Source organism: Miniopterus schreibersii (genome assembly GCF_964146895.1).
Source record: "Miniopterus schreibersii genome assembly, chromosome: 1".
Lineage (NCBI taxonomy): Eukaryota > Metazoa > Chordata > Mammalia > Chiroptera > Miniopteridae > Miniopterus > Miniopterus schreibersii.
The window spans coordinates 111203396-111229988 of NC_138101.1; the positions used below are offsets into that span (position 1 = coordinate 111203396).

Sequence of the window (26593 nt, forward strand, 5' to 3'; positions counted from 1 at the left end):
ACCCTTATAATATTACCAATGGGAATGTAAAATGGTGCAGCCACACTGGAAAACAGTCAGGCTGTTCCTCAATGTTAAACATAGATTTACCATCTGACCTAGCAATTCCATTCCTATGTGTATACCAAGAGAAATGGAAACATATGCACACTTGAAAATGTGTGCACAAATGTTCACAAAAGCATTATCCGTAATGGCTAAAAAGCAGAAGCAACTCAAATATCCATCAACCAATAAACAAAATGTGGTATGTCCATACAATGGAATATTACTTAGAAATAAAAAAGAATGAAATACTGTACTTGCTAAAATGTGGATGAGCTTTGGAGACATTTGGTAAGTGAAAAGAAGCCAAGTGAAAAGAAGCCAGTCACAAAAGACGACATATTATTATATGAAACCATTTATATGAAAAGTCCAGAGTAGGCAAGTCCACAGAGACAGAAACTAAATTAGTGGCTGTCTGGGTCTGGGTCTGGGATTGGGAATGAAGAATAACTGCTAAAGGATAAGGGGTATCTTTACAAGGTGATGAAAATATTCTGAAATTACATTGTGGATGGTTGCACCATATATTAAAAACCAATGAAGTGTTCATGTTAAATGAGTGGATTCTATGGTATGTGAACTGTATTTTAATAAAGCTATAAAAATAATAAAAAATAATTAATAAAAAGGTAATATACCTCCTCTTGTCTGGTTAGTTCTCACTTTGCCACCTCCATTTCTTCTTGATTCCCTTCTTGTTTATGCCTGACTCCTCTCCATCAGTTACCAGCTTCCTCTCTCCCTCCAATCACCCATCACCACAGTTTGTCCAGATAGAACCAACCCTGTCAGCAACACTCAGTCAGGGACCTATCTGAGTGAAGTCCCCACAGCTAAAGATTTTGCCACCTTCCCTTCAGAAAGCTCACCCTAATAACTTAAGCAGCAAAACAGCAGAATATGAGTTTAAACTACTACTGGGGAAGGGGAAGACTATATCAAATACCTATGAAATGCCCCTTATGTTTCAGAAAAATCTGGGGCACATCAACACCATCTTTCTTTACGCTGGTCAGTAGGTAGTCATTAACATGCTTACTTTGTACATTTAATAATTATTATATACCAGGATGTGTTCTAGATGCTGGTCACATTGCAGTAAACAACAACAAAAAAAGACCAAAAAAACATAAAATCATTAATCATAGAGCTTATAGACAAAGTAAAATAAAATAATAAAATTAAATTAAATTAAAATATAAAATAAAATAGCAAAATCTAAAGAATGTTAATTGGTGATAAAGTCCTGTGGGGAAAAACAAAGCAGGAAATGATGGGAAGGAAATGAGGAGGGAAGAGGGATAAGTGAGGTTACAATTCAAATTACCATGGCCCCACTGATAAGCCCTCTGAGCAAAGACTTGAAGGAAGGCAGGGAGGTGACACATGCATTTCTGGGAAAAAGGATTCCAGGCAGGTGTCAAGTGCCAAAGTCCTGAGACAGCTATGTGTCTGGGTGCCATAGTAGCTGGAACAGAATGGCCAGAGTGGGCAGTAGTGGCAGCTTAGTTGAGTTGACAATGAGGCCTGATCCTGCTGGGGCACGTAACCGCTTTCTTTGTATCTTCCTCTGAGAAGATGGAGAACCACTGGAGGTTTTGAGCAGAGGAGACTGCAGAGTAAAAAAATAATGGCTCAGGATGAAGCCCTAGGCCCCCTTCTCCTGTCACCTCTGAGTCACAACTGATTGTTTTAAGAGTGAACATCTGACCCCAAAGAAACTGAGCCAATTACTGATGGAGCCAATCAAAATTAATCCCCTCTTCAAAATCTGAACTAAACACAAGATACAAAATTAGCCAGTATTGGGGCTTAAATGAAAAAGTGATATAGAGTCAAGGTTAGGACAGCTAACAGAACACAGGGGCTAGTTAGTTATTAACAAAGAAGGGAGCAAACAGAATCAGACATTAAGCCAGATTAGCTAGGAAGGAAGGGGCAGCTTCACAGTTTCTCTGGGCATCCGAGTAGACAGGAAGGATTGGTTTTCCAATCTCCCCAGGGAACAATCACCCAGTCCTACAGCCAACTGTGCAGTAGAAGCCAGATGAGGAGGCAAAAAGTATGAGGTATGTGCAGTAATAGTCAAAATGGTGACCATAAAGGGAGGAGTCTAGCCCAGGAAAAATCTGAGAAAAAGACCAGATAGGATAAGGATGGACCTGGAGAGTATTATGCTAAGTGAAATAAGCCAATCAGAGAAAGACAAGTATCACATGATCTCACTCATATGTGGAATCTAATGAACAAAATAAACTGATGAACAAAACAGATCCAGAGACATAGAAGCATTGAACAGACTGAGGGAAGGCGGGGGTGTGGGGGTGGGGGAATGGGTGGGGAGAGATTAATCAAATAACTTATATGCATATGTGTATAAGCCGTGGATACAGACAACAGAGTGGAGGTCTGGGAGTGGGGGTGGATGCGGGGTTGAGGGGGGTCAATGGGGGGGGAAAAGGGGACATCTGTAATACTTTCAACAATAAAGATAAATTTAAAATAAATAAATAAATAAAATACTTCCTATAAAAAACACACAACCCAGGAATCAAGGAAAGGAATTGGATAGCGGTAGGCACCAGCATAGCCCAGCGAAGATCCAGGAGATTAGATAGTTTGAAAGAAAGCCTGCTCTCTCCCAAACCCAAGGAAATATAATCAAAGCTTAAAAATGAGGGGGTGGGGGCAGGGGGGTGGGGGCTCTCTCTCTGTATCAGCCTCAAGGGCCTGGGTTTCAGCAGCCACAGTGGGGCCAGCCAAAGCACAACATCGAAAGTGGGCCAGAGGGGAACAGAGACTAAGCTAGACTACTGAAGGAAGTTCTGGATGGCAATGCTAGGGTAATGGCACAGAATCTCTGGGCCCTGGCCCTCCTCCTGGGCTCAGTGGGGACAAGTGTGGACCTGTGGCTGCAGAGGCTGGACTTCTTCTGCAGCAAGATGGAGCTGAGACACCTGGTCATGGATGAGGCAGGGTGGCAGCCTCTTCAGGGGCATCTATGCCCTGCATGCCCCTCCAATAAATCTTATCACTGCACCTCAAATCCTCTTATGCATGTCTCCTTGAAATACAATTCCTGCGATACCGTGGAAGAATACTATTTCTTCCAGCAACACTTCCCTAGCTCAAAGGACCAGAAGCCAAACTGAAAATTAATGCTGAAGACCAGCAGGAAGGAGCAGAGGTATGATGAGGCAGCCCCCGAGAGAATAGGGAAGGAGAGAAGAACCTGTTGATCTCATTATGTTATAGGACAGTAAGAGGCTAAGAAAGTTTCAGGGCAGGAGGAATAGGGAAACAGGCAGGTAAATTAAAGCCAAAAAGCTTTGCAGCCGCTTACAACAGGACCTTATCTTGAGAACAAAGGGTTAAAATCTCTCCTCACAAAAGAATGCCTGAGAGGAGGGGGAATCTTAATTCAAACTAATCAGAGAGACTACTTAGTGTGAATCGTCCTGAAGCTGTTAAAACAGCAGGGAGGAGGAGAAAAGAATGCCCCTAGTTTAAACAGTATAGTCAGTGGTCTTGGGCTTGTCAAGATAAAGTTGCCAGGTACTTCTCATAAATTGTGGGTAAACCATAACAAAGAATTAACCTGTACCAGGATATCTAGTAGAGGAATTTTTATAAAACTTATAGACAAGAGGGTATATAAGACACAGACTCCCCCCACCCTACTGGCTCTTCAGATTAGCTGAGAGCCCATCTGTGCTTCATAAGCCAGGTGTACAGATTTGCTAGCCTTGTTTCACTGATAAATGTGTATGCTTTAATTTTTTTAATTCACTTGCTTTAATGTTTTAATAAATTCATTTCATCACAACGCAATCAAGGTGTCTCGGATAAAATCATTTATATGAGAAGACAAGGAATGAAGTTGGGAATAGCCCTCTCCCAACTGACTCGGGGGGGGGGGGGGGGGCTGTCCAATAACATCTCTCTGGTGTCTGTGAGACATGCCTGTCACAATTATACAGCCTGAAGTACTTCCATCCTAGAGAACAAGAGATATATGGGAGTCAGGACTTTCTAGTAAGTCTCCTGCCTTGGCATCTTTGTGTGGGTTTCTCATCTAATAGTAATCAAAATCTCTGGCTTAGGCAGGCAGTGTGCTATATTTTAGTCCCAAGTACCACATGGGAATAAAATGGGTGTCCGTTCATGGCTTTAAGGATAACCCAGCTCAAGTAACTCCTGAGAGAAAGGACAGGCTGTGCAGAAGGGCAACTGGATGCTATGGCCTTCTGCCCAACTCTGGCTTCCCACGAAGTACTCTTATAACTTAGCAAGGTGCAATTCAATTACCTTGCCCTTGTTTTTAATTTCCTCACATGTCAGTATCAATAGGAAAGCTTTTAGCATATCCTGCAAGGCTAAAGAAATATATTTAGTGATATTAAGTTATTGTTATTCTTTTAAAATGAAGTTAATTAAGCTATGAAATATCTGCTTTGGGTTTACTAGATGCTGGGTGTTTGAAGGTCTTAGAAGCTCTCTCACCACAGGCAGGCTGCAATCTTGTTTCATTTTGGGGGGGAAACAGGGCCGACCCTAAATGCTGTCCTTCCCACCCCTTCCCCCACCACTTCCTCCTGTATGCCAAGATTCCACGAGAATATGCAGGAGAAAAGCAGAAATTAGTACATCTCTGTCAACTCTAGACAGAACCGGGTATGAATAACTTTATCTAAGTCTAGGGGACACAAGGGAAGGAAAGAATTATCACAGAAGGTCTGGCTCAGAGCATGCATCTGTCTGCCTTCTGCCCACAGGCATGCAGGCTGACTCTTAGCCAATGCAAGCAACAGCCACCAGAGTCAGTCTGCAGTGCTGTACCCACAATGCAGGATCCCACAGCTATTCATCCTTAGGATGTAACCAACAAGACCCCAATATAAGCTTATCTCCTGCTAAGCTATCAGTTTATCTAACAGGATGGGCGAAGACTTCAGTAGTTACAGTGACTGACAAATATGCACCAGTCCTATATCACTCCAAAGACATGAGCTAACTGATCCACCCTGTCACCCTGAAGACAAGAATGCACTTCAGATATTCTCTCAACATCTCTGCAGAAACTGGGGAAGCTGTAGGGATGAAAATCTTACCTTCATGCTAATAAATCTAAGCAATGAGGCACTATCAGGTCAGTCAGGTATAATTTTCTTAGGAATTAAAGGTAAAAAATTCCCCACCACATGCCATCAGCAGTAGCTTCAAAATAAATCATTTCTTCATGGTATGAACTGTAGTACTAATCTCATCCATGGTTTGATCTGATTTCTTACCCTTCTTTTCTCTTCATCTCAATCTCCCTACATAAAAATTTCAACCCTGTTATGTCTTTTAAGAACTTGAAATCCTTTGGGATAACAAAGCTGAGCAATAAATTTTCTTCACAATTGTGACTTAAGAGCCTATAATCATCCAAACTGCATAGTGATGAGTGTCTGTTTTAGCCATTAGTAGGAGGTTCAATGAGAGAAAAAAATGAACAAATGGATGAATCAATGAATGAATAAATGAACAGGTTTACTGTTGCATTAGCAGTAGAGCACAAAGCTCTCAGTGTGAGAGATACAAAGGGTCCTCAAAGGGCCTGTAAACTTTCTATTTGACAATAATCTCTTCTCAGAAGCTCCAGGGAATGGCTTTTTGTCCCCTTCAGGACAACACATTATCTGATTTGCACACAAAGTAAAAGGTCAGTGACAATGGGTTCCATTGTCAAATCTATACCCTAAATGATATTTGACCTAAATAGTCCCTAAAATTTTAAAAATCTAATTAATAGTATAGATTTTTATCTCTTGAATCTGAAAGTGCAGACTACCTCCACGTTGTCTTTGAATATTTTACAGACACATTACTTACACAAAACAGAAAAGTGAAGGTAGCAATATACACTCCTTCCTATATAGGTATTCATGTAGGATGTGTGTGTTTATCATATGTTATGAATGTCATTAAAACTTTTGTAGGAATCAACAAAAGGAAAGCTGGACATTCATAGGGAGGGGCTGCTTGTCTTATCCCCCCCCTCCCCCCCCGCACCATCCTTTTTTAAATTTTTTTTTTTTTTTAATCCTCACTCGAGGATACCCTCTCCATTGCTTTTCAGAGAGTGGGGGAGAGAGAGAGAGAGAGAGAGAGAGAGAGAGAGAAAGAGAGAAACATCAATGTGAGAGAGACACGACAATTGGTTGACAATTGGTTGACTTCCGCACGTGCCCCAGCCCCTGGCCTGCAGCCAAGGTATGTGCCCTTGGCCAGAACTGAACCAGGACTCCTCAGTCCACAGTCTAACGCTCCAACCACAGAGCCAAACCAGCCAGGGCTTGTCTTACCCCCTTTAGCTCCATATTTACTTACCTGCATAGAAGTTTTCAACATTTACTGGTTTTGAATGTGATTGTACAACTGACTTTTAAGGGGACTGTGGAACAGATTTTACATCCTCTTTTAGGAGATCCATGCTCTGATCTTCAAAGGAGAAACTGTAGTGTCCTTAGGCTACCCGATCAGAGTCCCTGTGCACCACTCCAGTCAACTACAGGATAGGTGGTCATTCTGAGGGCACTCACCAGAGTGACAATGGCACATTCAGCCGTCAGCTGAGCAGCACTAAAGAGTGTCCGAACAAACCGGTAAATCTGCTTCTGCTCTGGGTTGTGTTTGTCATAATCTGGTGGCACTTCGGATTTCTGAGAAAGAAAATATTTTCAGATGGCAAGCCACCCAATAAAAGCAAGAGAGAAATAATTAAACAATACCATGAAACATGAGGAGGAGGAGATTACCGAAAGAGGGTGAAGGTTTTCATCAAAAATATCTAAGAGCATCCTTCCATCTGGGTCCCTGGTGGGGAAAATTAATAGAAAATGGAGTTTACTTTCTGCAAGAATGAGTGTGATTCAAAATAAAACAAAAATATATTTTGATTCAACTGTTACTTCAAGAAAGAGAAGGCAGTGAGTAATAACTTGTTTTACTTGGGTACATTAGAAAATTTTTGAATAGTCCATGAAATAAAGGTTATGAATTAACTTAAGTGAAAACATAAATTTCTATTTTCTGAGTTTTCAAATGAACTAAATCTAAATTTCTTTAACATCTTGTTTCTTGAGCAAAGGCTGACAGACCTGTTTGAACTATGAGTATGTTGTGGTTGACAAGAAGTTTGAGGGTAAAACAAACATTCAATGTATCCTAGAGATTAATCTCAAGTTTTTCACAACATGAAACTTAACAATTTCATTAAGAGTTTCACAATTTTATATTGAAAAACAAGAGATGATGCATAGAAAAGCTTAACTCAATAACCTACAAACCTGTAAAAGATGGGTTGGTTGCTGCCAGGCTGCTAAATGAGCAATGTAAAGTGGTGGCTTTCACTGTAAGCACAGTACCTCAGGCAGCTGCCCCCTAGGACTGTTCACACCTCACCATAGATGGCTCTACTTTGCTGTTTTATGTTGAATTTTGCCTAAAAACTTTTCTTTAAAAACCGCATTTGTAAACCATTGCTTTTGGTAACAGCCTATCACTTCCCCAGCCTGCTTCCAATGTCAGTTAGGCCTGTTGAATATCAGAAGACATAAAGATGGCTCCTTCTAGTGCACACAGTGACAATTCCTTTTATAAGAACCCCGGCTATGAAAAACTGGCCAATGCCTCACCTCACTAACTGCCTCTGCAAGATACTCAAGGTGCTATGTGAGAGACAGAGCCTGGCCCAATGCCCCATTTCTATTTTTCTGATGAGTGAGACAGCCTAAAAAGCCCTTCAGCACTCTCAAGAAACATTCACCATAAGTAATTTTAAAAATGAAAATGTAGTTCAAGATATAAATGAGGATTAAGAATTTAAGCTAAAATGACTGCTCTGAGAAGTGGATTTTCCTTTCACCTCCATTAAAAGTGATGTCTCCCTCACCCCTTGCCATAGACCAGGGAGACCCTGCCTTGTACATTTGTTTTCCTCTAACTCAGTTTGGAAATTTAAATTGTCCTGCAGTTTCCTCCACCTACCTCCTTCCCATATTGGTAAGAGAGGGCTTCCTACGCCACTCTCCTCCCCAGTGGTATCTGGAATTCCTTTGTGTTTCATTCTTAATTTAAGGGGATTCATTTCTTCTGGCAGCCCATTAGGAAATGTGAACCCAGGGATGTTAAAAAAAAAAAAGTGATGTTTCTCAGCTGAACAGCACCATCTCTACCAAGCTAATGGAACTATCACCAGCTCCAAAGGTCTGGCCAGTACGACTTATCAAGGAGAAAGCCTGCAGATGGCCAATGCCATCTCATCCCAAGAGGGATACAATCTGTGTATATCAATCATGCTTGTTTACAAATGCTCACTTTTTCAGTTGGACTTTCTCACTTCATTCACTTACTTTTGGCCTAGTTTATCAGCACTGGGCAAGTAGAGCTTATGATTAAAAGTCTCGGTGGTATACTGCCTGGGTTCAATTCCCCATTCCCCAATTTTACTAGTTGTGTAATCTTGGACAAATTATTTCACCTCTGTGCCTCAGTTTCTTTATCTGTAAAATGTAGATAATATCAGTATCACCTCACAAAGTTGTTTCAAAAACCAAATGAGATAATGCATATAAAGAGCTGCCCAGGGTGGCCAGAGTAAGCACTTATAAAGTTGGCTCTTATCATCAATCAGCTATGGCTATAAATTAACTTTGGGATCTAATGCAATCACTTGGAGATACTAATGCAAAACTGGTTGGTTTGAGAACACATCTGAGTTCCATGAATGGCATTACATTGTTATTTAAGACTTAAATATTTAAAAAGTTTGAACGACTATCATAGAAATAAGTAGCAAGACCAAACCTGCACTTTTATTGATATGTCATTCTGGTCAAGGTTCAAAGGTCCAATAGCCCACATTTTATAAATTTTTAAATCCCAAATTCTCAAGCACCATAAAGAATTATGAATCGCAATTACAATATAGAAAATGGTCACTACAGAGAATATCTTTCCAGGTGTTTACCTCCTGATATCTGTGTTTTCCCGTAAGATAGTTCAGTAGAAGCTCTGTCATTTAACCTCCACTTCACTGACTTATCACTACTTTCCCATGTCCCCTAAGTAAAGGCAGTGTGGTCCCCACCCACTGAAATCCATTCCATCCATGAAGTAACCACGTTTGTTCCCAGAAATGGGTTACACTAGTGTTTAAAAACATAACAAAACAAAACAAAAAAAAATAGGCCAAAGTGAAGTCACTTTTGCTAAGCTGTGTCACCAAACCAAAACTTAATAACTAACCTAACTGCAGTTTCAGGAATGGAATTTTAAACCAATCAAGTCTGGAATTTCCTGTCAGCACTAGTGAGGTAATCTGCCTTCCTCTAAACTAAGGAAAGGTGTCCTTGCCTGAAATTATCCACTCTTTTAACTTCTTAGTCCCACCCTCTTTCTGCCTATAACAACTTTCCATTTTGCCCTGGCTGGTGTGTCCCAGTTGGTGGGAGCATTGTCCCATACACAGAAAGGCAGTGGGTTCGATTCCCAGTCAGGGCACATACCCAGGTTTCGGGTTCAATCCCCAATGGGAGGCAACCTATCCATGTTTCTCTCTTACACTGATGGGTGTGTTTTTTTCCTCTATCTCTTTCCCTTTCCCTTCCTCTCTCTAAAGTCAATTAAAAAACAAACAAACAAAAAACTTTCCATTTTGTATAACCCCTAAAATGCCTTTCTAGTTGCTAGATGGTATGCTACTCAATTCATGAATCACTTAATAAAGCCAAGTAAAGCTTCAAATATTCTGGGTGGAATTTTGTTTTAAAGATTTTTTTATTGATTTTTAGAGAGAGGGGAAGGGAGACAGAGAGAAAGAGAAACAACAATATGAGAGAGATACATCCATCAGTTGCCTCCCTTACCTGCCCCAACCCAGGATGGAACCCACAACCCCGGTATCTGCCCTGACTGGGAACTGAACCCAAGACCATCTGGTACAAAGGATGCCGCTCCAACCACAGAGCCACACTGGCCAGGGCATTACTGGGTTGAATTTTGTTCTTTAACACAAGTTGTAGTTGTTTTTAGATTTATGTAACATATGTAAATGTCACTTAATCAATGAAGTAAGACTTCAATGAGAGTGGCTTTGTTCTTAAGAAAACAACGGAGTCTTTGGAAAGACCCAATGAGAGGGCATCACTAAAAATAAATTCATTGTAGATTAGGTGTGGCCAAAACCTGAAAGATTCTATGCTTAGAATGTTTTGCAAATGTCTTAGTTTTCTTGATATTGATTTAAAAACAAAACATCCACTATGAAAAATAAATTACAGGTGTGGCTTACAAAAGAAAGTCACTTTGGTACTCTAATCAATACCCCATGCTCAAAACTAAAGTCTTGACACTGCATAAAAAAGTTGGCAAATGAATGTACCTTTACATGTTTAGTGTTGCAATAAAATAGTAATGGTAATTTTTTTTTTAATGTCTTTATTGATTTCAGAGAGAGGAAGGAAGAGGAAGAGAGAGACAGAAACATAAATGAGAAAGTCAGTTATCGGCTGCCTCCTGCACGCCCCTCACTGGGGATGGAGCCTGCAACCATGTGCCCTGCCTGGGAATGGAACTTTGATCTCCTGGATCTTAGGTCTTTGCTCAACCACTGAGCAACACCGGCCAGGTGGTAAATTTTTAAAATGATTTTTCTATGATTCCCTGTTACATTAACTTAACTATTTTCTGACTCATATCAGAGGGAGGGTTTCTACTACATTAATATAATTTATGTCTAAATTCAACCCAAAATTTTCTCTACTAAATTGAAACACTAAACATTTTTTTCATGTTAAAGTTGCATAGCGTAAATTTTTTAAATAATAGTTTATAAAAGATAGAATTTTAAACAAATTATGCAGAAAATAAAGAGTAAAGAGGAGGCTGAACATTATCAAGAAGCTTTGTTTTGTTTTGCTGGCTTCAAACACAGACACCCATCTGGTTTCTTTTGATTTGGAAGCAGTTCAGCACTTACCTGGGAAGTTTCAGTAAATTATGCTAACTTTAGAAATCTATGGAAATATGAAGGCCAAAACAAAGAGAACATAATAGGAGAAAAAAAAACAAAAAACATAAAATGTAATGTTTTTAGCACAAAATTAATCATCCACATACCTGTTTTTGATGTGGTAATATATTGCGAGAGCTACACTGTAAAATAAAATGCAGTTCAATGTTTCATAAGCATATTCAAAATGTTATATATTATCTGACATCAGTCTGACCATAAATATTTAAATTTAAGTAAAAGTCAAACAATCTATCTGAATAGTCCCATTTAAGTAAAAATTTCGATGAAAATAAATGCCCTCTTTAAAGTAAATCAATCTGGTACTCACTCCTAGCAATTATTATATCTTTTCCAGAAATACCAAAACTTCAAGTGATATTTAAAAACTTCTCTTACTATCCATAAGCTTTCCTCACTTGTAAAATACAGGCACTATGTACAAACACAGGTGGTGCAAATTAAACACCTTTAGGAATCTCCAACTCGGTACCTACTATTTTAGAAAAGTAGTGGTTTTCTTTGTAACTACCAGAAAAATGTGAATATCACAGACACCAGCTTGATATTTTTCCCCTTAAATCAATAACCTCTTGGCAATCGGCCCATTTATTCACTCATTTGCTGAAATGGTATTGTAACTCTTATTTGTTATATGACCTTAAAATTTTATTTTACATTTTAAAAGATCTTAATGAAGATATTCCCCTTTCTGATTATATTCATAAGATGAAAATTTTAGAAAATATAGAAAGTAAAAAAATAATCCTTTTGTCCAAAGATGACTATTAGCTTGAGATACATAGATTCTATACATTATATGTGTAAATAAATAGGTTTGTGTCCTACTTTTATCCTAACACTTTCATACCATTAAAATATTCTTTAAAAACAAGATTTTAAATGGCTACGTTCTATCATATAGTTGTTGAATCATTTATTAACCATTCCCCTCCTAATGAACGTTTCTAATATTTTGTAATTATAATCAACAGCATAATAAATATTCTCAGAGATAAATATGTGTGCAACCTGTGACTACATTATTTCCATAAGAGAACATCTTGTAATTGGAATTACTCAATCTAAAGTCATTAATAACTGTAAGGCTCCCCATACACTGTCAAAAAAACTGTAAGAGTATACTTCTCCACCGGTGTCTGTTTCACCTTACCCTTGCCAACACTCACCTTAAATGTTTTGATAAAATGTTCTCCAACTGGGTAGGTTAAAAAGTGGTGTACCTCTTTTCAATTTGAGTTTTTTTAATAACCTATCAAGTTGGCAAGGTTACTCGTGTCAACTGGCCAATTTTTTAAATGTCCTCTTTTGTAAACTGATTAGCTCCTTCCGCTATTTTTGTTTGTTTGCTCCTACCACTATTTTTGTTTTACTTTAAAATTTACCAAGGAGGCCAAATTTTTAAGCTTCTAAGAGCAGAGATAACTGGCTATAACCGATTCTGTTCTGGGTCTCAGAGCATAGAAACTGCCATCCAAATGGCACCCTCACTCAGCGGCACCCATTTAGAGACTTAGGCACGCATGCTGAATTCCAATAGCTCAGAGGTTTACGTATGACTTAACATGACAATAGCTAATCTCACTGTATCACAAGAAAACTTATATTCCTCCAAATCTCTCTTTTTCCAGATCTATTCATTCAAATAATTTCAGCTGTTAAAAGTATTCAGGAGAAAATGATAATATAGTCTCTTTCCCCTAACATTGTGAAAAGAATATAAGCTCATGAAAGAATTGTAATTGGAGTGAAAAGGCTTCAGAATTTTTAAAAATAATAATATAGCTTTCAAAGTGCTTTCACATACATTAACAGCTCTGCAACGAAAAATACATGTTATGATTCTATTTTATAAATGAGAAAATTCGGGCTCAGACACCAGGTGCCAGGACTTCTGACTTGTATAATGGTTTTGTGCCCTTTTATTCTACCACATTGCCCCTGGAATAAAGGAAGAAATTACTGTTTTATTCATGTTGTGGTAATTGCTCTTCTAATCTAATGTTAGACTTAAGCTGAATGTTTCACAGGATTGAGCTTGAAGTGATTAGTTCAGTCACGTGGATTAACTGAGGAAAAAAATAGTTCTTGCTTCCCCTGGAGGGGAGTGGGACACAGGAAAACTATCACTGGACTGGAAACTAGAGTAACTGGGTTCAAATGGATTCCTTCATTTATTAGTTCATTTACCTCTCAGAGCCTTCATTTCCTCATTTATAAAATTAGGGGAATTCAACCTATATCATAGAGTTGTTAGTATAACCAATTGAAATATATAAAAGATTTTATCTCAAATATCAACTTCTAAAGCTAAAATTATTATTGTGATTCCAATTCAAGAGGTCTATCGGCTTCTGTAGATTGAGTGAAAATCTTCAGGGCCTCAAAGTTACTACCTCCCACAACTCCAGAGCCAAAGGAAGATAGGACATTATATACTAAAAACTGAGAAAACCAAACTGAGAATTCATGTACAGTTCAGCTCCATGGGCCAGTTTTGTTGGTTATCTTGAAAGAAAGTGATTGCTGGGGCAAAGGGCAATCGGTTGAAAACTGAATCAATCCCAGGCTTCAGGCTCCACTCTAAATGCCTAGCTTTGAAGGCCTGGTCAGTTCTGCCACATCCTCAGAAAGTGGTGAGGTTTCACCAGAGGTGAGCTGGGGCCAAACCAGAAGTATATCTGGATCAAAGGGTTTGCTTAACTGCTTTTGCCACAAAGCTAGGAAGAAAGAAATGCTATTTTCCTGACTAAAAAAACAGAACAGATTGTGATTATTGGCACTGCATTTGTCTTACTTCTTACCTAAATCAGCAAAGCATGTGAGGATCCTAAGACCTCTGAAGAACAAGAGGTGCTGAACCATGGAGACAAAGGCAGGTGTTGGTAAGTAGTGCTCTCTGACCCTCAGAGGCCAAAGGTCATGGACTATTGGACAGCAGTGCAAATGTGGCTTCCCACCCCCCCCACCCCACCACTGTTTCCTTGATCATCATTCCTTTGCTACTTATAGGATTCGGGGGAGGGATGGGTTGGTAAACACTAAATTCATACCATAGCTGTTGCCATTTAGGGGAAAGATGGGAAAATCAAGTTCTCCAAAAGAAATCATGCCTATGGCCTGGCCAGTGTGGCTCAGTTGGTTGAGCGTTGTCCCATGCACCAAAAAGCGGAGGGTTCCATTCCTGGTTGGGGCACATGCCTGAGTTTCGGGGCTTGATCTCTGGTGGGGGGGCAGCCGATCAATGTTTCTCTCTTTCTCCCTCTCCATTCCTCTCTTTAAAATCAATTTTAAAAAATTAAAGGAAAAAAAAGAAATCACGCTTATGAAAAAAAAATCAGCACAGAGTGAGGGCCCAAACTTTTTATACTTAAGCTTTTCTTTCACTGTAAGAATAGTACTCAACCTTCCACCCACTCCCTAACTAGTATTTGTAAATATGTTGGTTCATGTGGGCACTTCACCAATTTACAAAAGCACTTTCTTTTAAAAATAAGAATAGAAATTATTGTTTAGAACTCAGAGAATTTTCTCAAGATCATACTTGGTTTTCAGGAAGCAAGTTCAGCCCACAAATGCTCACCATGCCCTCAATAAAGCTAAACTACTACTATATTAATGAGTGTGTAATCAATTTTAAAGTCTAGGGAGAGCAAAGAGTTTCTTTAGAAGAGGAGAGCATTAAGACTTAGCATCTTCCTACCCCCTTGTATTTTCAGGGATCTCAGGTTCAACATGTACATTTTAAAAACAGGGCACTTTTAAAAACAACTAAGGTACTGACTGAAAGAATATCAAATGTGAGTGATACACAGAAAATGTCTTTTGGATCAGGGAAGCCACTGTATCCACACTGAATGTTGTGTCTCAAAAGCCAGCTATCTTTTTTATACCTGCACAGTATTCCATGGTGTAGATGTCCCACAGCTTTTTTATCCACTCATCTACTGATGGGCACTTGGGCTGTTTCCAGATCTTAGCTATTGTGAATAGTGCTGCTATGAACATAGGGGTGCATATATTCTTTCTAATTGGTGTTTCTGGCTTTTTAGGATATATTCGTAGAAGTGGGATCACTGGGTCAAATGGCAGCTTCATTTTTAATTTTTTGAGGAAACTCTACACTGTTTTCCATAGTGGCTGCACCAGTCTGCATTCCCACCAGCAGTGTACCAGGGTTCCCCTTTCTCCACATCCTCCCCAGCACTTGTTGTTTGTTGATTTGTTGATGGTAGCCATTCTGACAGGTGTGAGGTGGTAACTCATTGTGGTTTTAATCTGCATCTCTCCGATGATTAGTGACTTTGAGCATTTTTAATTTATTTTTTAAAATATATCTTTATTGATTTCAGAGAGAGGAAAGGAGAGAGCGAGAGATAGAAACATCAATGATGAGAGAGTCATTGATCAAGCCCGCAACCGGGGCATGTGCCCTGACCGGGAATCGAACCCCGATCGCCTGGATCCTAGGTCGACACCCAACCGCTGAGCCACGCCCGGCTGGGTGAGCATTTTTTAAAAGGTCCCTTAGCCATTTGTATGTCCTCTTTGGAGAAGATATTTCATATTTAGTCCTTTGCCCATTTTTAATTGGATTGTTTGTCCTCCTTTTGTTGAGTTGTATAAGCACTTTATATATCTTGGAAATTAACCCCTTATCAGATGTATCATTAGCAAATATGTTCTCCCATAGAGCGGGTTCCCTTTTCATTTTGATGCTATTTTCTTTTGCTGTGCAGAAGCTTTTTATTTTGATGTAGTCTCATTTGTTTCCTTTTTCCTTTGTTTCTCTTGCCCTAGGCATTGTACCAGTGAAAATTTTGCTACATGCAACGTCTCATATTTTGAGACAGCATGGAGGGACCTGGAGAGTATTATGCTAAGTGAAATTGGCCAGTCAGAGAAAGACAAGTATCACATGATCTCACTCATATGTGGAATCTAATGAACAAAATAAACTGACAATCAAAATAGATCCAGAGCCCAGGGCCGGGCATGGCTCAGTGGTTGAGCGTCGACCTAGGATCCAGGAGATCAGGGTTCAATTCCTGGTCAGGGCACATGCCTGGGTTTGCAGGCTCGATCCCCAGTCTGGGGCGTGCAGGAGGCGGCCGATCAATGACTCTCTCATCACTGATGTTTCTATCTCTAGCTCTCCCTCTCCTTTCCTCTCTCTGAAATCAACAAAGATATATTAAAAAAAAAAAAAGATCCAGAGACATAAAAGCATGGAACAGACTGAGGATTCTCAGAGGGAAGGGGGTGTAGGGGAGGGAAGAGATCAACCAAAGAACTTATATGTATAACCCATGGACACAGACAATAGTGGGGTGGGGACAGGAGTGGGGCTGAGGGGGGTCAATGGGGGAAAAAGGGGGACATCTGTAATATTTTCAACAATAAAAATAAATTTTTTAAAAAGTTAGCTATCTTAACTGGTCTAGCTTTTCAGCTTCTTTTCCCTCCATGTATTAACCTACAGTTTATTTAAAACATTTTACTTAAAACTTTCAAGGGAACTTTGGTGGGGAGGGGAGGGCAGCTGTCCACTTAAATCAGGGGTCCTCAACCTTGGCTGCCTATTAATATCTCCTAGAGGGGTTAAAAAATCCATACACTGGATCTGTGGAGTGAGACATCAAATGCCGGTGTTTTTAAGCTCCCAGGTGACTCCCAGGCACAGCAAGGACTGGTCCAACTGATTTACAAGGATATATAGCTGTAACTTAGGTAATTGCACCTCCCAGACTTGACATTAAAATATCAAACTGTCACCCAGTTTCCCCACCTACTCCTAAGTGTCCATGTCACAACCACTGACAATTTTAGGTCATCCAAGGATGAATCATAAGCAACTGATTCAGATCCACTTGTGAATCCCAAGAGCTCCCACTGGCCCTGAAAGGGAAGGCATGCTTTGCTCCACTCTGTCGTGCTCCCCATGAAGATGACTCCAGGATTAAAGGAAGTTAGCGGCTTTGCTCTGGGCTTGAGCAGATGCCAAGAGCCACACAGTGCACAGATCTTCAGGGCTTTCCACCCACTCCTCTCCACAACTGCTAACAATTTACTCTAGAAAACGTTGTACTTCCCATTTCCCCGGCAGTAAATCTAGGTGCAAGGGCAGGAAGTGGCTCAGCCAAGGACATGAGTTGTGGAGCTATGATATACACACCTCTTCCCAGTTATAGTTGCTGACTGTTTGGGTTTATGCTCACTTGTCATTTACCATGCCCTTAACACCAAGGTACTGCGGGAAGAAGCCACGTTTCCGTTTAGATCCTAGATATATCAACCAGACAACTAAGAAGGCAGCCTCCCTCCAAGTGGTCAAACTTCCACCTTCCGCTGGAGTGCACTCTATCCACATAAGACCATGACAGTCCCCACTGCCTGACTAGGCTGTGACTAACTGTCACTTGTGATAACATTCAGAACAGGGCTTCTAAGCTTGAAAACCTGGCCCACTGAGATAGAATACTTCCTATTTAGCAATGTAAACTCTTATCTCAAAAACTAACATGAACTGTGGTTAAATGTGTATTTTCTTAAGTATAGAAGTAAAATATCCCAAATTTCTTGCAGATGAGCTGAGGATCACAGACCCCAGCACATCAGGTTCTCTGTGATCTCTTGTTACCAAAATGCTAGCGGGAACATTATAGGAAAAACCAATGTTCCTTCCCTCTTACCTCCCATTTTAAAATATGCAAACTGAAACCCAAAAGGGAAAGGATTTAATAACAAGACTCCCCTTTCTCCCTTAAACCCCACTTGAAAATAAGATCCCCAAAAGAAGGGTCTTATTCAAATGACAACCCATCCCCTGCCCGTTTGGTGACAGAGCCAAGATCAGAACTCAGATCTCAATTGTGGGCAAGGACAATTTCACTATGTCGGGCCTGCTTTCTACTACTGCCTCAAGTCTTAAAGTGTAATCCCATTTTATTTTGAAGGTAAAATATTAGCAGTCATACGAGGATAGCTTTATTAAAAAGTGGGAAAGTAGGAAGTATGCACAAATATAAAAAATATGCTTTAATTGACATTTGAAATAATTTCAAAATTTGGTCTTTTTACCTAACTGGTGGTATTAACAAATATTTTGAATGCCCCACATTTTAACTACCAAAATCCGTTTTTAAACAGATTTTCCATAGTCAATGGCCTCCCCCTGCTCGAACCCACAACCAACCAGTTAGGAACAAAAAAAGCATTCAGTCAAGCAAAAATATGTATACCTACCATTTAATTGTATACTTGAGATTTGGTTGACTGACTGTGCTATCGTCTAGGAAAATAGTGGAGCAGGAGCTGTATTTCCTTGCTATTTGTCCTGGAGGATACTGGAAAACAATGGTGACAAGACAATGACAATTAAACAGGGCTCAAAATTCTTCCAAAGAACATCTCCCCTTAAACTTCAGAACAGATCACAAAGGAAAAATGTCTTAACAAGAAATGTGAATACTACCAGCAAGAACAATATAAAAACACTTTCTTCATACAATGAAATTCCTTGTTCTCACACATACACAAGTCACTACCACTACTCTTAGTCCAAAGCCTCCTTCATAGGACGAACAGTACTCTCTTGCTATCAAGCATCAGAATGCAGAGTCGATAAAAATCACCTGTCCTGGAGCCTGTGTGAAACAAGTAGACTGCTCATTATACCAACAAAAGCCCCTAATTAAGGGAATGTCCTGGTTTTATGCACCAAGACTCCACTGTATTCATTTCCTCTGTTCTTGGGGTATAGAATACTTGGGGGTGATGGAAAATGCAGCCAATGTTAATTTAGAATCTCCTGGTTAATCTGCCTGAATTTCAAGAGGTGAGGTTATAAAGAATAAAAGAGTATTCCTTTGTTAGGGCAAAGTACATTTTAAAGAGGAGATTATCTGATACTTAGCAAAAGAGTATCAATGGATGACCTTCACATAGTGTGTCTGTGCAGTATTATGACTGGTTCTTTTACAACTATACAAATTGTGAGCTCTTTGAAAAACTTGAGAATTGAGAACTACTTCTGAAAGGTCCTGGTAAAGAAAACAGAATTTAAATTATACAATGATGACATCTAATTAAATACTAAGTACATTTTTGGCAACTATTTAGGCAATATAATTAGTAAACATTAATCTGGATAATTCTTGCTCAAAAGCAAGTTAAAAAAAAAATCCAAACGAGTTTCCACTTGCCAGTGCTGTTAATAGTCTACAAAAAAAAAATCTCTTATGAATAATAAAATTGCCAACCTACCCACCTCTAATAAACCCTCAGTATCCACAGTTTATGAATATAAAGGAAGTCTTAAAGCTAATCACAGACCAAATGCCCTGTTTGATATTTTAATATTTTATTTTTATTTAATAATGTTTCCTCTGTAATAAAATTATGAAAATATGAAACAGCCTGACAAATATAAAAACAGTGTTATAAAAAGGATCTCCCCTCAAAACTATAGTCATTAAAGTACATATCCAGGTCTTTAAATCACAGGTAGAGGGCACTGCACTATTGAAACATTAGCACTCTCCCACACACTGGTTTTATATAAATAGCATGTGGGTCAGAAGGAAATAACCAAAATCAGAAAATTCAAAAGATAAGGCTTGTTCATGGGCTTTCCTTCATAAGCATACAATGTTCCATGCTCATGTAAGGAAAGGCACAAAGAAGGCTTGTAAGTTAAAATTACAACTTGAATGTCAATTTTAACATGGCATTTTGATACCTATCAAATTGATCACAACATTCTCACTAAGACAATCCTAAGGCATTAAAAACAATTCTCTCTTTTTAAGCTCTTGTAGCAATCACACTGAAGTCATGCAAGACACACCAAAAAATCAGAATCTATAATAGCTATTAATATGGGAGGCAAGTTTTTAAAACCCTTAAGAAATTTTTCCCACCAGTGTAAAAATCTACTATAAACAAAACCTCAACAGATATGTTTAAAACAATTCAGTAATTAATGGATGTGTTAATGAATCCTTAGAGATACAGGATAACTTTGGGAATAACTTCAACAATGAAGCAAAACGACATTAATAATTCACTTCTATTTCTTTTATGGTTTCAACTATTTCCTCTGACAAATTTCTTCTGGATTAAAACGTGAATGGAGTCAAGCAGAGGAGCTGAGTGATGCACTTCGAGTGAGCACACTGTACATCCCTTCACAATCTAAGAAACTACCATCCTGAGTTGCAGGAAAGGAACAATCCTGGGCACATAGTCCCTAAGGTTCAGAAGGTTAACTTGAAACCAGCCCCACCAAGGGACTGGCCAGTCCTAGCCTTGGATTGCCCAGTTGTTAGCCTGAGCCTCCCAGAACTTAGGGCTGGTGTGCCAAAGCCCTCACTTTGCCAGCATATGCCAATTCAACTTTTAAACTCTTATTTCTAGATTGAATAAAAAAATCCTAAGCATTAAACATTTTTAGTGTCAGGGTGTGTAATAACTCTAAAATACCATCTGGGCATTAAGTCACTTGTTGAATGTCAGAACTACAAGATTCATAGAATGTAAACCTCATGATCTGAAATCCGTATCACTAAAAAACTAGTGTTCTGGATATTTTATGTGTATTCATTTACAACTCACAAACACCTAGGAAGGCAAGTAGAATTCCTATTTAACAGACAAGTCAAAAAGAGGTCAGAGCAATGAAGTAATGCTCCCAAGGTCAAATCTCAGACACTAGAGCTCAAAGGCATATTTGTGTGACACCAAAGTCCATGCCTTTCTACCTAAAGTTTTTCACCCTTGCCATGTTCTCCCAGATCTTTTCATAAAGTACCCCAAAGGCCCTTTTCCTTCTCTCACCCCACTCATCCTAGAACTTTGTCAAGAGCCCTTGCTCAGGACTCCTTCCTTCCACTAGACCCATCTGGGCTGAGGGACTTCCCAGGTGTTCTTAGGCTCCTTTGTGCGCGCTCCACAGCACTGATCAATTGCCATTGTCATTTTCAGCTCACTCATCTCTGTTCTCCCTAAGGTCTAGACTCCAAGTCTCTTGGAGGTAGACTGGATAATTTTCTTGAATCAGCAAACTAGAAGCAGCTCCATCCCAGGGAACAGACTGCCTTTTTGACCCACACCACAGCCACCGCACAGGAAGCTTGCCTCAGTGGTGGCAGCTGGGTCGTCTGTGAGCTGGTCATGACAGCACAGCCTCAGCAGAAAGGAGTGTGCCATATTTCAAGCTGGCAAACAGGAGCTCATGTCAAGAGCCCATGCCACTGGGCAGTGAAGTGCTGACACACTTAGGACACACTATAGTAAAGCAATGACTGGCTTTCTGTGGCCAGAAATTAGCTAATATCGACGAGATATTACCGGACAAGATGGGCTAGAACATGGTTGGAGTCAGAAAGCCTAGAGTTCAGGATGTAGCTCTGCCACTGATTAGCTATGTGAATTTGGGCAAGTTCCTTAAGTAGAATGATCACATGTCCTAGCTTGCTGGGGCAATCCTAGTTTGCCCCTGTTGTCCTAAACTAAACAATAACAGCACCCCATTTCATACTCATTAGTGCCCTGATTTGGGCAATAAATTATAAGGTCGCCTTGTGCTTTAGCTCCTGAAGATTCAGCATTTTCATCTGTAAAATACGGAGAGCAAAGGCTATCCCTCATCATGGTGCTGTGAGGACTGTGTGGGATAACAAGTGGGTACTGAGCACAGAGCCATGCTCAACAAGTATGAAGTCACTTCTAACACTTAGTTCCTGCACTCTAACTTCCCATTTTCAATGGCTGAGTAAAGCTGTCCTACCACTTCTTAGGGTTCGTTAGGATCAAATAAAAATAAAGCATTACATATGTGAGATAATACCACTAGAGGAAAAGTTGTAAATGTTTGTAAAAATAAATTACATGAACAAAATCTCCAAAAATGAATGTTGTATAATTTTTTTTTTTAAATGTTAATTCTGAGAGCAAACTATGACCCTGATAGAGAAGGCAGAACTGTGTGTGCACAGAGGCTGAAATCTGTATACCAGTGTTCCTTTATTAAGATTAACTGAGGGCTTGGTGTGTGCAGAACATGCACGGGACAAAGCACAGAAGTAGAAAAAGCAAGGGTGCCCACTGCTACCACCTGCCACCTCCACTGAGGTTCATAGTCTCACTAAACCATGAGGCAAGTGGGGTATTTTCCTCATTTTACAAACATGGAAACATCTAAAAAGTATCTTTACAGAAGTCACACAGCTAATAAGGAGTGGACACAAGGAACATCCTGTGAAATTTCCCTGTGCAATCCCAGAGCACTCACAGCATGCATGCAGAGGATGCTGGGGCTAAGAGACAGGAAAGCTCCGTCATATCCTCCCAACACCACCATAAGCTCAGAGACCCGAAGATAAAAAGGACAAAGTAAACCAAAGAAAAACGCCTTAGCTTTGACTGTAAGGTGTTTCCAAACTAATATTCCATGGGGAAAAAAAGATGAAACAGCTTTTAGCAGGATAAGTTTCTTACAGGAGGGAAAGAAAAAAGGGTAGAAAAAGCAAATAGCCATGGAATTAAGAACAGAAGTGGACAAAATCATTAGTCTATGAAAGCAGAAAAATAAACCAACACTGGGTCTCAAGAACAAACACTAAGGCCCAGCCAGCATGGCTCAGTGGTTGAGCATCAACCTATGAGCCAGGAGGTCACGGTTGGATTCCCAGTCGGGGCACATGCCTGGGTTTCGGGTTCAATCCCCAGTAGGGGGCATGCAGGAGGTGGCTGATCAATGATTCTCTCATCATTGATGTTTCTATCTCTCTCTCTCCCTCGCCCTTCCTCTCTCTGAAATTAATAAAAACATTAAAAAAAGGAAAAAACCACTAAATGCCTTTTGTTCTTATTGTGTCATGCATGCTGTCGCTATAAAATAATTACATTCATAATTTATTTCAATGCCAGGTCAAACCTTGGCTTCATTATGGCTCTATAATGATAGCTACTTTTTCTCATTCTCTTTCTGGCTGTGAGGTAAAATCCAGAAATACAATCCTTTAGGACTGGCATCATCTGAGGGAGCAAGGTTTTCCTGGTGGCACCACACAGTGGGCCTCCCACACCCACAGAGGCTTCTCCTGCACAGCAGCTAACACAGTGATTATTGCTGCCAGAGCTAAAGCTAGAAAATAGAGGCTCATTTCCAAAATAACACTTTTTTCTGTTACTTCATTTCTTGAATACAATGGTCATATATATTCCATGCTGAGGTTTTGAGGGTACGGTGGAATGGAAGGCTGACTTATTCCAGAATGTTTGGGGTAAGGTAGGGCAGATTTTACCCAAGTATAGGTCTTAAAATTTTTAATTTACAGAAAGACTCAAATATGAGTTAGGCTTGCCCTAGAATGTAAAAAAGCTCAAGTTTCTTTCCTACTGTTAGCACTCTCTCTTCTACATAATTAGTAAACACTCACAGAAATTCAAATATGTCAAGTATTTTGCAAACTGCAAATGTTTAAGGGCCTTAAACATATCCTATCTCCGCTGCTATTCATAACTATCCTCTAAGATGGGGAGGTGAGTGGTATTGTCCTCTTTACAGGTGATATAATTAAAGCACTTTACCAAGTGACATAGTAAGTTGGCATTAAAAGCAGAGAAGTATCAGAAGAATCATAATTCAGGCCACCTGACTCCTAATAAAGTGTTACTGCTATACCACATTGTTCTTCAGCAACATCCCTTCAAAATTTCCTATGAATGGAGTTACATTGGTCAAAAATTTACTGGTTCTAGAAGGTCATTTCTTCTCTTGGGAGAAGTTTAAAAATTTAAAAAAGTACAACACAAAGTAAAAAAAAAAATTGTGCTTTGAAGAAACAAATATCTTACTGCTGACCAGTTAAAAAAAATGAATTCATAGGACTACAAACAAAATATTAAAAGCTAAAGACCAGCTACTTTGGAAAACAGTTTGGCAATTCCTCAAAATGTTAAATATAGAGTGACCATAGGACCCAGCAACTCTAGTCTTAGATATATATACCCAAGAGAAATGAAAACATGTCCACAGAAAAACATGTACAAAAATGCCCATAGCAGCATTTATTCACAATAGCCAAAAAGCAGAAACAACCCAAATGTCCATCAACTGATGAATGAATAAACAAAATGTTCATACCTGTACAAAAGAACATTATCTGGCCATAAAGAGGACTGAAGTTCTAACATATACTACAACACAGATGAACCCTGAAAATGTTCACTAAGTGAAAGAAGCCAATCACAAAAGACCACATATTGTATGATACCAATTATATGAAACGTCTGGAATATATACATCCATAGAGACAGAAAGTAGAGCAGTGGTTGCCAGGGGCTGGGGGAAAGAGTTGGGGAAGGGGAGAGACTGCTGATGGGCATGGGGTTTCTTTTTGGGATGATGAGTATGTTCTAAAATTGACTCTAGTGACAGTTGCACAACTCTGAATATGCTAAAAACCATTTTATGGTATGTAAATTATATCTCAATAAAGTTGTTTATAAAAATAAATTTTTTTATACAAGGAAAACAATAGTCAAAGACCAAAGGCAAGAGAAAAATCCTATGGGATGGACTGGAATTGGAATTTAGGGTGTCAGTAAGAATTCATGATTTCCAAAATGCTTATTTCCTAGATATGAATTGGCCTAGAAGCAATGACACCCCAATAGTGATTAGTATATATGGAGTTCAGACCTGGGTTTCTAACATTGTTTACCACTAAAAGGAATCAGGGTTCCCTGGAGAAATGGCAGATTCCAGGGCTGACCCAGGGAGATACAAGCTGGGCCTGGAATATCTTGTGCCAAAAAGCAAGCAAGAGGGGAAAGAAAAAGAGGGGAAAGAAAAAGAGGGAGAGGGGGAGGGCGGAGGGCGAGGGGGGAGGGAGGGAGGGAGGGAGGGGGAGAAAAAGGGGGGGAATGCCATGAGAACACAGAGCCAGTGCGCAAAGACTGCTATTAAGCAAATCTAGGACAATGTAAGGACCAAAATAATTAAGGAGAGCAATGAACTATATATAAATCATTGAAAAACAGATTTCCACAAGTCCATATAAAGATGAATGGATGGAAGGATAGATGGATGGGAAGAAAAGGCTCTCAGAGCAGAATGAGACTGCCAAATGTGAGGGGGAAGTTAGGGACAGGGGGCTGAAAAATTACCATTTGCTACAAAAATACAGAGATTGGTTAAGGCAAGAATGACCAACAGATCTGGGGGTGGGAATAAGGAGCAGAATATTTGCATGGTCTTAAAGTATCTGCTCATAGTCTGCTCTTTAGTTGTAAAGAGAAAACCAGTATATACACAGTGGAGAATTTGGACAGCACCTTGCCAGGTGATCCAAATCAACATCACCAATGAGGTGAAGTGGATATTGTGTCTCAGTATTTGACACATGGAGAAGGGCAAGGAAGTACTCTGTGACATGTTCTGGTTGGAAGTGCTGATCTGAATCCTTCAGACAAATCCAAAATGAGAAACATTCTGTTAACAAAATACCTGGCCCTGCATTCTTCAAAATGTCAACAGCATGAAAGACAGAAAAAGGCTGAGGGTCTCTCCAGATTAAAGGAGACCTAGGGGCACACCCGATAAATGCCACATGCGATCCTGAATTAAAACCAGCACCAGAGAATAACATGCTACACAGGACATTGTGGGGCTACTTAACACAACCGATAAATGCCACATGCGATCCTGAATTAAAACCAGCACCAGAGAATAACATGCTACACAGGACATTGTGGGGCTACTTAATTGAATCAGTCAATTAAAAAGAACAGTATCAATGTTAAACTCTTGATTTTGATCCTTGTCTTAGGAAATACAGCGGAGAGTATTAGGAGGTAAAGGACAGAATTAAGGCAACCTACTCCCAAAAAATTAAAAAATAATAATATAGAAATGTGACCAGAGCATGAGTCAAAAGTGATAAAATACTGGTTTAAAACTGGTAAATCTGGGTAAAAGGTATATGGGAATTTTCTGTATTATTATTATAACTGTTCCATAAATTTGAAATTTTTCCAAATAAAAGTTAAAAATATATGTAAAGCTAAAGAACAAACTATAACATAGATGCCACGGTGGAAGCTTTTGCTTAAAGGGTAAAGGAAGGAGGGTCTGATTCTTATAGGGTTTCTCTGACAAAGTCCCTGCTCCTTCTCAGGCTTCGTGTTTTTCTCTTTACTCTCTCTGCTCCAGAAGTCCCTGAGTAAGGTGACAAAATTGAAAACTGAGGAGTTAAGAGAGCAATAAAGTAAAAAATAAAATGACACAATGAGAAGGGAGAGGCATCATACAAGGCCTGGAGTGCCTGTCCAGCTCACATGAGGAACAGATGGGCCCCCTCTACCTCCAGCAAAGAACAAAGGAACCGGGAAGTCACAGACGAGGTAAAATCAGAGCTATTCCTTCCCACAGCAGTGTCTCAGAAATGTGAACACCAG

At 39.6% G+C, this 26593-nt stretch overlaps 1 protein-coding gene across 3 annotated transcripts in view; it reads right to left on the reverse strand.

The window, feature by feature from the left end:
* CCNY (cyclin Y) overlaps positions 1–26593 on the reverse strand; it is a 196326-nt gene that overhangs the window by 25066 nt on the left and 144667 nt on the right. For all 3 annotated transcript variants that reach the window (XM_081134943.1, XM_081134944.1, XM_081134945.1), the window contains 4 exons: positions 18374–18474; positions 11215–11250; positions 6852–6909; positions 6636–6755 (listed from right to left, as the gene is read on the reverse strand). In XM_081134943.1, the coding sequence (XP_080991069.1) occupies positions 6636–6755; positions 6852–6909; positions 11215–11250; positions 18374–18474 (315 nt within the window). The remainder of the gene's footprint in view (positions 1–6635; positions 6756–6851; positions 6910–11214; positions 11251–18373; positions 18475–26593) is intronic.